The sequence below is a fragment of the Nycticebus coucang genome, chromosome X (assembly GCF_027406575.1).
Source record: "Nycticebus coucang isolate mNycCou1 chromosome X, mNycCou1.pri, whole genome shotgun sequence".
Classification (NCBI taxonomy): Eukaryota; Metazoa; Chordata; class Mammalia; order Primates; family Lorisidae; genus Nycticebus; species Nycticebus coucang.
The window spans coordinates 77,270,950-77,282,966 of record NC_069804.1 but is presented as its reverse complement, the minus strand read 5'-3'; the positions used below and the strand labels follow the sequence as shown (position 1 = coordinate 77,282,966).

Genomic DNA, 12,017 nt, shown 5'->3' with positions numbered 1-12,017 from the left:
ATATCTAATATCTCAAAGTCGTGTTTGGCATAGCAGGCTTTCTACTTATTGAACTGGATTGTTAAATTATACCAACATATTAACCATACTCATCTCTCTCATGGTTTGGTAGACTTTGATCATATTGCTCCCTCAACCTCTTTTTCTCTAGACTAAAAAACAACTAGAAAATCCCTCCTTCCTTTTGATCAATTTAATTGGGTTTCTGGGGACTTTTATCAGCTGTTAGGTTTTTCTTGAGGAGCAGCCACTAGAGTTTCCTATTTGATTGCAGAAGGAAATCTGCTTTTCATGGAAAACATAAGGGTTTGGTTCTGCTGTTGTTTTGATACCCTTACTGATGATGGCCACCATATTCTTGGCCTGTGAAGACCACAATCAGTACTAGAAGAACAGCACTACAGAATGATCAACAGTAATGTTTGCATTTTTCCTATAACAATCATACTGTATATTATCTAATTTAGACACTAATAAGATATCCCTTGCCCTTGAGATCATCTCCATGAACTACCAAGATAAATCTACAGCCACCTGACTGTTCTACTTGAAGGAGATAGTTATGATTCTAGAAGTTGGATATGACACTCTCACTTTTTATCATTAGCAACTGTGGTATCCCCACTGAGGAGACTTTGCTGATCTCTCTTCTATGTATCCTAACCATTCTAGCTTCCTTGTGTAACCTGTTTAAAAGGCTTTTAAACTGAGAGGATATACATACTTCTACAGTGATTTCTAGATCCCTCTCTTGAGCCTATCATTTCATAAGCATGGATAGGTTTACTTTGCCTACCTATAGTTTATTCTCTCATCCGCTTTCCTTCACTCCTTGTAGACAAACTGATAAAAAACCTAAAAGTACTGCCCATTGAAGTGTGCATGTTTTTATCTTTCTTCCTCTACATCTAAGATTTGCTGTAACAGCAGCTGTTTGTGTTGAAAAAACTAAAATATAAAAATATGACCTACGTGGCCAAATCCCACAAGACTGTTTACTTCCTTATTTACGAATCAGATCTGTCAGCACAACTTTGAATTTTGACTGTCAGCAGATGCTGCAATTAAATGCCCCTGCAAATCCAGCAGAGGGTGCACCAGGGCATTAGAATTTTACCCAAGCTGTAGCAATATTAACTCTACTAGCCAATTGACTTTTCCTTTTCAAAAATTATACTGTGTACCAAAACTAAGATCATCAAGATAAACTTGAGTTGAATATGGGCTTAAATCCTTCAAAGTGTACTCCAAGTCTTATGAAAGCTGAGTTCTGGAAGAATAAGTAACACAGTAACTTAGTCTGGTCAAAATGTAGGTAGAGTGGAACAAAATGATGCAGATCTAAACTCTCTCCTTTGTAAAAAGATTCTACTATGTAACTCCATCCCACTACTCTAAAAAGGCCCCCAAGAGGTAGTATGCTATGTGGGAATAGGCACCGAAATGGGAATCAAAAGAGCAACTTCCATCCCAGTTTTGACTCTAGTTGTATGACCTTGGACAAGTCACTTCCCCCTCAGGGCCTATGTATTTTCCAAGGGAGTCAAACAAAATGGACACATTGACCCCTCATAACTCTAAGAAATTCTGATTCCAAATGATGTCAACAAATATAAAGAGGCAATATTCTTCCTTATACTACTCAAAAAGACTGAAACAAAAAGAATAAAGGACAGAAGATAGGAAGCTGTGTTTAAATGTAGACAGAACTATTTTAGTGCCATGCAAAGGTCAGGCAACTAAATGCCACTACAGACCTGTGAGAGTCCCAGGCCATCACAGAAGCCTTAGAGTACAGCTGTTCTGCAAATCCTCAGTCTATAAACATGGCTTCGTCCACCCTAAATGCCAAACGCCTTGGCCACCATATGACTAAGGAAGTCTAATTCCTTCATCTTCTCACATAATATCAACACTCAGATGCCTAGTATTTCCACTAGGCATTAGGGGAGGGCACAGACAAATAAAGGAGGCAGAATCCTAGTTAATTATCGTTTAGTACAGTGTTTAAGGTTTCAAGTATGAGAAGCATGTCTGCTGATTCTCTTCTTTGATAAGCTGTTATATAAATTGGAGTGTGCCAGCAAGACATTTTAAGATTCAGGGCAACTTTACAACGTGCACTTTGTAAAAAAAAAAAAAAAAAAAAAAGTGTCCATCCTAACATTACAATATTATTATGAATGTGATGCCTTTATCAAGTGCACAACTCTACATGGGAGGTCAAACTAGGAAAACAATTTTTATAAACAATGACTTGTGTCAATGACTCTGGATGTGGTAGTAAATAGAAGGCCTGGGTCTGTCACCTCAAGGAACTTATTTGCACAACATGCTTTCTTCCCCAAAAGTACAAATTCATTACTTTTCTTTAACCACTTCAAAAGGATCCTTAGAGGCTTTTCATTAAGTTTCACATACAGAAGAAAATATGACAATCAAGACAATACTTACATTAAGTGTACTAAATTTACTTGAAGAGCCACAAAAAGTAGAAAACAAACACCAAAGCTAATGGTTTGCTAATAAAGGTGCAAACATCATAAAGATTGCAAAAATAATTGCTCTTGGGAGACTACTCCTGAGTGAGTATTCCATTGGCAGATTCCTGTTCTCAAGCTAGCAGTAGTAAAAACGCTACACACCCATCCTTCCGCAACCCCCCCCCCATAAAAAGTCAGAACCGGCATGCAAAGGGTGAGCTTTATTTCCATAGACTTTTTAAAATTGCTGTTCAGAAGTTGTCTAGCAAGACCGCATATTTCTACCAGAATTCCTCAGGGGCGCTGATCCTCACTAGATCGCTGAGGACAATCCGTCTCGAATTGCATGTAAGTGTGAACAAGTCCATGTTTTGGTCAGCACACACGAACCCCGCGCTGAAAATATGGTTAAAAATTGTTGCAGCGGGCGTGGAGTAGTTATTACAGCTGTTTACAGCTCCAACTCCAAAGGAAAGCCTGCTAGTGCTGGCATCAGCTCTGGACACGAAAAAACAAGCACCGCGGGCAGGGAAGCTCACCGGCAGCAGGAGGGCGAAGCTGCTCGCTATTAGTCGTCCAGGGGGGCAGTGCAGGCACCTTTTTGCCTTGGCCCATGAGGGAGCCTTGCCAACTTTCCTGAGGCATCCCGCAGCCAGCGGCCTCAGGCGCGAGTAGAGTCTCCAAGTCAAGTAAGTGGTCCTGAGAGAGACTGGGTAAGCTGGGCCAAGGACTGAGGACGACTTGCCCCAGGCAACCTGCTCCCTGTTTGCCTTCTCCCTCCCTGCTGGTGCCCTCTAACTTGGCTGGAGATAAGCACCTTGCCCTACCCACAAGGGGAGGGGGCCTCCGCCGCCGCCCCTATTAGGTGACTCACCTGGTGCTGGTCCTGGGAGTCAGGGAGGAGTGTGGCTTCTCCCGGTTCCAACGGCTGCTGCTGAGTTGACGGTTGCCCAAGGTGGCGGATGATGGGAGCTTCAGGGTCAAGACCACCTGGACTGCTCAGGGTGCCAGAGGTACTAGGGGTGCCCGGGCCGCTTAGGCGCGACTCGGCTCCCCGTTCCCGCCGCAACTCAGAGCGCAACTCTAGGTAGCAGCACAACGTCAGCAGGTGGAGGGCCAGTGAGAGGCCAAAGAATCCCAGGAAGAGCCGGCAGCTGTTCCCTTCACCCGCCCGGGCAGGGGCCCGGCGACAGCCGCAGCCGTGACTCTCTCGCTCCTGTGGCGCTGCTGTGGGCAGGGATTCCCTGCGTTCCACCTCGGGGTAGCCCATGGCCTCCGGAGACACCTACTTTTTGAGGCCCGTGAGCCGCTGCGTCTGCCTCAGCCGTTCACGACCTCTGACAGGCAGCTACCGTCCTGCCATCCGCCAAGGGCTGCAGGGACCCGTTCCTGAGCGACTGTGGCTGGGCGGGACGGAGCAGGGAGCAGCCGCACGTGCAGCTCCACTGCGAGGGGTGGGAAAGCGAGGAGGAGGGCGGGAGAGAGGGGCGGCTCAGCCCGCCGAGGGAATGAGGGAGGAGGTCCTGGCCAACTCCGCCCCATCCCTCAAGCGGCTGCCTGGACGACCAACCACCAGCCTGCCAAGCCTCGGCGCCCCGCCCCCTGTCTTTCCACCCGGGCCTCCAGCCGCGGGGCGGGGCCTGGGGGCTAGAGGGTTCCCCTCAGCCTGGCCGCCCCACCCAGCCCTTTCCGCTTGCCCCCTTCCAGTTGGTGACTGGCGCCGCCCTTTATCCCTGGACTCCGCCCCAATTTAACCCTATAGCCTCAGTACGGGGGAGGAAAGGAGGAGGAGGCTGAGAAGAATTTAGGAGCCTTGGAAAGAAAGTAGAGCAAAGAAAAGGAGGCAGAAACTAGCATTAATAGAAATGTTCGCAATTAACTGCAGTTGTTAATAACATCATCCAGTACTTATCTGTTGCTTTCAATCTTCAAAGCATTTAACAGACGTTAAACTAATTAAAACAGTTCTGGATTTGGAATGAAAACATGCCTGCTGTGTTTGCAATCCAATGGCTCCCCAGAAGAAAAGGAGACCCAGGAGCCTGGGAGCCAAAGGAACAGGGAATGGGAATGCGGTAGGACCCAAGCAGTCTTACTCCTAGAGTGAGTCTGGAGCTTAATCTAAGTGACAGAGAAGCTGACCTGTGCCAAGCAGAACTGAAATTATATTACCCCATGAAGGGTAAAATAGTCTCCTTAGATTTCTTAGTATATTAATTAATTTGACAAGTAGTATTGATCCCTTTACAATGCAGAAAGTGCTATATGAGAAAATCCACAGCCATAGTAGTTTCCCCTCTTCCACTGCAGCGGGAGTCTTAATGGGAGAATATGTGCTTTCAATGAGCAAATGAGGAAACTGAGGACCAGAATGAGGTGGATTTTTACAGGGGTGGTCCACATAATGGCTAGACACTGTTGGCATTTCTATCTGCAGACAAATGTTCTGGCCTCTCCACCCCTCCCATCCTTCCCCTGGAGCACTCCCTGGGGAAGTTCAACAAGTCAGCCAAATGTTCCAGATGTACACTGCTGCAACTGCAGCATCTTCAACAGCTGCATCTATCAGAAATGGGTTCAGAGCAAAAAACAAACACACAAACAACAACAACATCAACAAGTGGCAAATGGCAGAACAATAAACCCTGAAATGAAGTATGAAAAAGATTAGTTAAATAAAATGTTATGATTGACAAAAGTTACTAGTCTGGAATTATAGAAAGCTAAATAACCACAGCAGGGGAAACATGTATGCTTCTTAGTTGCTATGCATTCTTATTCCCATGTTATTAATTGAGAAATGAATAATAAGCTATTTTATTGACTTGCAGCAGACATCTTGAGTGCCACCAAGGAAGCTCAGGGATGCCCAGGGGCACTTACAGATAGGCCTAAGACCTAAGCCAGTGGAAGAGAAGAAAATTGTGGAAATAGAAAAGAAGGCAAGAAGAGAAACAACAAAACAAACCAAAAGCATATGGTGGGAGGTCAGTTCAGAGATCACAGAGGTCATAAGCCTTAAATATATTAGCCACAGACAACTTTTCTTCCTTATAGTTTGTGAATGGTTTCAGTGGTTCAAAAATATCTTTGTGTCCTCTCTTTAACCCTCACCCATGAAATATAAAATTTACCCAAAAAAATCATCATATAGATAAGAAAAAAAGTGTTTAAAAGCTGCTCTCAGGTCCTGCTTGTCCAGTCCAGAAATTCTAGATGCTAGGAAAACTGCCAGGCTGATTTACCTTAATTATCACAGCCCAGGATTATTGGAAAGAATGCTAGACCAGGAGTCAGGAGACTTCACCCTGCTGCTCGTTTACTGGGTCACTCCGAACAAGTCATTGTGATTGGGGTGGGGGAGGCTTTCTCCAGCTTTAAAATGAGGAGTTTGGACATTAACAGCTATCATATAGTGTTTTATCTGTGTTATCACTGTCTGTGTTGACTTCATTGCACACATAGTTTAAAGAGGCTGCCACTTCTTCCTCTCAAATGTAAAGGGAACAAATGGTGGTGATGCTGAAGGGGCCATACTGGTCTCAGCTTACCATGTTTTACTAGGCTTTAACAACTTAACTGAGACTCTGGTTTGCACCATTGACCTCAGAAACCCTGAGAATTTGTCCTCAGACCTACTTTGGTTCCCCAAAGAACCAAAGAACATATGGCTTCATATGCAGTAGAAGTGTTGGAATGGGGCAATCCAGTGAAGAATGTATGTGGGGTTTTTAAAGTGTTTTAAAGTGTTGTTTCAGTTAGCTTCCATGCTTCCATAAGTATCCTATACCCTACAGCACAGGTCTCAAAATGACAACCTGTATCCAGCAAACAGATGTGTTGTGTTTGGTGTGGTATTGACTAAAACTTGAATTTTTAAAAATCAGTTTCCGGCATTTGAAAATCTGAAAATTTCACATTTTTAAAAATACAAATTTCCTGATTTTCTATTAAAAAATTAGAAGACTTATTAACACTGTATCCACATTTCCATATGGCTGTTCCACACAGCCATCACCACCTCTTTCTTCATTCTCCAACACTGTCCTTGGCATTAATTTACCTTCCCTGTCTGACCCCAGGTACTACAGGAGACAAGCTATCAGCTCTTTAGCATGACCTAAAATCTTATTCTCCATCATTATCTTCCACCATTGTGCAAGGAAGCCATGCTTGCGCACTACTAAATTTGCTGACACTTTTCACACCTCCATGCCTTTGCACAAGTTGGTTTCATCGTCAGGAATGCCCCTACCTTGGAAACTTGATAAATTCTTCAAGAATCAACTCACATGTTCCCTCTGGTATGGCCACACAACTCATTCCAATTGCATCCTGAGAATACCTCAATGATAATGTATTTTATATGTTTCACATAACTTTCCCGCTACTAAACTGTGATCTTGATGGTAAGAACTGTGTCCTTTCTATTTTGGTATTCCCAATATATAGCATAACACCTACCACATGTAGGCACCAATTTTGTTTGTCAAATGAATAGGGCATGAAGCTGGCCACAGTAACATAGATGAACTAGAATTTCCAAAAGGGAACTGGTCCAAGAGATCCCTGTAAGTAAGAATTCTGAAGCACCTCCTGAATGAAGAGCTGTATAATCATTATGGAAAGATACAAAGGAAATAGGACCAAATGACAATTGTGTGATTACACCCTTATTTGTGCTACTGTGAGAGTTGTAGGTAATCTAGGAAAGTAAATAAGCTAGAAATTCAAACATTGAAACAATTGATTTATATACCTCACTGGCCTGTCTGGCCCATCGACTTTCCCTTCTGACTTTTGTTTGTCTGGGCCCAATGTTAAAATAATATTAGTTGTGAATCTTGAATAATAAAAATCCAAAGTAAGTTAATAAATCCTGAATATTATACTCAACTAATTAAGTATAATATGCTAAGTAGTTGAGCAGGGATTGGTTTTAAATACTTCTCAGATCTGGTTAATCCACAGAAGAAATAATCGATGTAGAAATCAGAAAGGTAGGGCGGCGCCTGTGGCTCAGTCGGTAAGGCGCCAGCCCTATATACCGAGGGTGGCGGGTTCAAACCCGGCCCCGGCCAAAATGCAAAAAAAACAGAAAATAGCCGGGCGTTGTGGCGGGCGCCTGTAGTCCCAGCTACTTGGGAGGCTGAGGTAAGAGAATCGCTTAAGCCCATGAGTTGGAGGTTACTGTGAGCTGTGTGAGGCCACGGCACTCTACCGAGGGCCATAAAGTGAGACTCTGTCTCTACAAAAAAAAAAAAAAAGAAATCAGAAAGGTAACTCTCTGACCCACTTAGTGATAAGCAAGTAGTTTAAAGGAACCTAGACCTTGGGCTTAGATCTTTGAATCCCACATTATTCACTTACCAGCTGTGTGACTTAGGACAAGTGACTTTTGTTTGTCTTACAGAACCTAAGTTTTCTCATTTGTAAAATGGAGATGACAATATTTGTTTTCTAAGATAGCTGTGCTTAAACAGAATGTATAGGAGAAGAAAGATTTTCCCTCTACTCTCTGAAGGTTTGACAATGAGTCTATGAAATAAACAGATGGCAGGCAGATTAATGGCAGAAAATGTATTATCTTAGGATGTTTTGGCTAAGGAATAAAGGAATACCTAAAGTTGGGTTATTTATAAATAAAAAAGGTTTATTTTGCTCATGTTTCTGATATCTAGAAAACTTTAAGGTTGGATATGTGGTAAGGGCCTCAATCCGCTTCCACTCATGGTGAAAAGTGAAAGGGAGATGGAGCATGCAGAGATCACACTGTGAAAGAAGCAGCAAGGAGAGGGGAGATGCTGGGCTCTTTTTAACAATCAGCTCTGGCAGAAACTAACAAAGTGAGAATTTACTCACCCCCAGGAGGGCAATAATCTATTCATGAAGGATCTGGCCCCATGGCTAAAACATCTTCCATTAGGCCCCTCCTCCAACACAGAGTATCATATTTCAACATTATCCAAACTATAGTAGTTGTATATACAAATTTATTACATGAATGGAGACATCACATGAAAGAAAAGTAAATACCCCAACCCAGTAAGATCAAGTTTATATACACTTTTCATAGAGGAGAGGGGAGGAGGGAATGTAGGCAACTAAAGGGAGAGTAAATTAATGTTTTCTCTCTCTCTTTTTTTTTTGCGACAGTTTCAGTTTGTCACCCTTGGTATAGTGGATAGAGTGTTGTTGCATCATAGCTCACAGCAACCTCAAACTCTTGGGCTCAAGTGATTCTCTTGCCTCAGCCTCCCAAGTAGCTGGGACTACAGCCACCCGCCACAATGCTGGGCTACTTTTAGAGATGGGGGTATCGCTCTTGCTCAAGCTGGTCTGGAACCTGTGAGCTCAGGGCAATCCACCCACCTCGGCCTCCCAGAGTGCTAGAATTACAGGCATAAGTCAGCCACTGCGCCCTGCCAAGAGTAAATGATTTGGGGGAAAGATAAATGAGACCTTAGAAGAATAGGTGACAGTCTGACAAAGTTTGTCTGGGCATGGTGTCAACTTCTAGTCTCCTCTCCTATGAGTTTAACATTCCTTGGTTGATGAGATTCTCATGGACAGACTTCATAAATGAGTCCCTTTTGGCTGATCCGTCTTTAGGAAGATAAAGGAAGTTCAGAGAAAGCACACACCCACACACACTTCGTTTGCTGTTCTCTAAGTGCCCTCAGTTGGAAGTCCTAAGTTACATATTTTGAGGTGACATTTCCTGAACTCCTTCAGATACTATACATCAATGTGTGGCACATAATAAGTGCACAGTAAATATTAGTCCCTGCTATGTAGGAGACGTCTATCAAAAAGGGATGAGAAGCTGGGAATGATGGCTCATACCTATAATCCTTGCACTTTGGGAGACCAAGGCAGGAAAATTGCTTGTGGTCAGGACTTCAAGACCAGCCTGAGCATGAGTGAGACTTCATCTCTCCAAATAATAGAAAAATAAGCTGGATGTGGTAGCAGGCACCTGAAATCTCAGCTACTTGGGAGGCTGAGGCAGGAAGATCCACTGAGCCCAGAAGACTGAGGTTGCAGTGAGCTATGACGAGTCCACTGCATTGTAACACAGGCAACAGAGGAAGACCATTTCTAAAAAAAGAAAAAAGATGAGGAGAAAAACATGCAGTAGTGCTCAAAAACACGGCAGAAATGTAGAAAAGCATCTACATACTTTGCCTTTACCAGTGCCTGCCCTCTTTATTTTTCATTTTTAAAGTTTGAAATAGGACCTATATCAGGCATCCTCAAACTGCGGCCTGTGGGCCACATGAAGTGGTGTGAATTGTATTTGTTCCCGTTTTGTTTTTTACTCCAAAATAAGATATGTGCAGTGTGCATAGGAATTTGTTCATAGTTTTTTTTTTTTAAACTATAGTCCAGCCCTCCAATGGTCTGAGGAACAGTGAATTAGCCCCCTGTTTAAAAAGTTTGAGGATGCCTGACCTATATGTTCTCACCAGCCTCCTGACTCATCAACTCATATATTCAACTTCCTCCTTTTCATTTTCACTTGACTACATATATCTAATAGACATCTAAAACTTAATGTGACCAAAACCAAAGCTCTTCTCCCCCCAAATGTGCTTACTCCTTGGTTTTCTGCAACTCAGGAAATGGCAACTCCATACTCCCATTGCTCAGGCTAAAAACCTAGAGGTCATCCTAGAAAGAGACTTCTTGAGAATCCCACATTCGATAAGTTAGCAAATGCTGTCAGTTCTGCCTTTAAAATATACTCAGATCACTTCTAACCACTTTCCTGTCATCATCCTTGTCCAAGCCCACATGCTTTCTCTCTGGGATCAATACTGGATTATTATTATTATTATTATCATTATTATTATTATTTTGTAAAGACAGAGTCTCACTTTATCACCCTCGGTAGAGTGCCGTGGCATGGCACAACTCACAGCAACCTCCATCTCCTGAGCTTAGGCGATTCTTTTGCCTCAGCCTCCCGAGTAGCTGGGACTATAGGTGCCCACCACAATGCCTGGCTATTTTGTTGTTGTTGTTGCAGTTTGGCCGGGGCTGGGTTTGAACTCATCACCCTCAGTATGTGGGTCCAGCGCCCTACCCACTGAGCCACAGGTGCCGCCCAATACTGGATTATTATAGCCTTCAGCAGGGTCCCCTGTGCTTTTGTGCTCACCATTTTACCATGTATTCCCTACCGGGTAGTCAGAGACATTCCGTCAAAGTGTTAAGTTAGAACCTATCGCTCCTCTGCTCCAAATCCTCCAGCAGTTCTCCATTTTTCTTAAAGTTTCTATCTTGCTCTACAGGGCCCTGCATGGTCTGATTGCTGGTCACTTCCTTGAACTCCTCATCTACCATTATTCTTCTTGCCGACTCTGCTCCAGTTATGTTATGCTCTTGGTTGTTTGTTTCTTGAATCTGCAAAGCACACATCCCCTTAAGGGTATTTTAAACTATTTCTTCCTGCCTGGAATGGTATTCTCCCAGATAGCCATATGGCTTCTCCCTTACTTCCTCCAGGTCTCTTCTTAGATGTCACTTTATCGGAAAACCTTTCCTTGGCCAAGTTCCCATCACTCTCTGTTCCTTTACTTTGCTGTATTTTTCTTCTTAGCTCCTATCACCATCTGATATATTATATATTTCTTTATTTATTGAGCAATTCCCCTTCATCCACAACTAGAATATCAGTTTCATGAGGGCAGAGATTTTTGCCTGTTTTTGTTTGCTGCTTTATCTACAGGACCAAGGAAAGTATGTGGCATGTAATAGGCTTTCAATAAATGTTTGTTGATGAGATGAATTAATTCTTCCCCTACTAGAATAAGAGGAAGGAGAAAGGACGACTATTCGGATGTGTTACTAGATAGACAAGGACTTTTCTTTCAGCATAGTAAATCAAGAAGGGACAGCTCTCTTATTTTGCATGAGGCAATTTCCCCAGAGAAAAAGATGCTCAGGGTCATACAGCTAACTAGAAGAGGGCAGAAGGATGGAAAGGAACGCTGGTTGAACATTTATCTCATACGTGCCAGCCTTTTTTCATTAACTTCTGTGTGAGTTGAATATTCTCTATATTCTACTGATAAGAAAACCAAGAGCGGTTAAATGATTGGCCCAAATTCACATTGCAACTAAACTATAGAGTCTGAATTTGAATCCAGGTCTGGCTGGCTCAAAGATTCCATTCTCAGTTCTCAAACTTATCTCTCAGGTACTAACAAATAAATACAAAATTCATCTTCATAGAACAAGAGAAACATGCAAGCAGACATGAGGTTCCTAGAGTAGCAGAATAATAAACTAACTGGAAGGCAGAGTTTCTTTTCCTTTTTTCCTGGCTGCTGCTGCCATCAACCTTTTGCCCCAAATCAAAGGCTGCTGTGCATATTGTAATTAGATGAATGTGTTTAAATCTGGGTCCTGTCAGATCCTCCTCCTGCAGTAATCTCACTGACTGCAGTGGATTAACTCCTTACCCTGACATCCAAGGTCCTCCAGTTTGTCCCCAAACTACCCTTCCAGCCTTGCACTGGCTAGGTT

General features: G+C 43.1%; 1 protein-coding gene across 2 annotated transcripts in view; it reads right to left on the bottom strand.

Moving 5' to 3' along the window:
- The window catches only part of EDA (ectodysplasin A), a 554,900-nt gene extending 550,907 nt beyond the window's left edge, over positions 1 to 3,993 (bottom strand). The window contains exon 1 of one of the 2 annotated variants that reach the window (XM_053580919.1): positions 3,358 to 3,993. In XM_053580919.1, the coding sequence (XP_053436894.1) occupies positions 3,358 to 3,753 (396 nt within the window). In that variant the 5' untranslated portion in view covers positions 3,754 to 3,993. The remainder of the gene's footprint in view (positions 1 to 3,357) is intronic. The other variant, XM_053580920.1, reaches the window with a different exon arrangement.
- Positions 3,994 to 12,017: the final 8,024 nt, after the last annotated feature.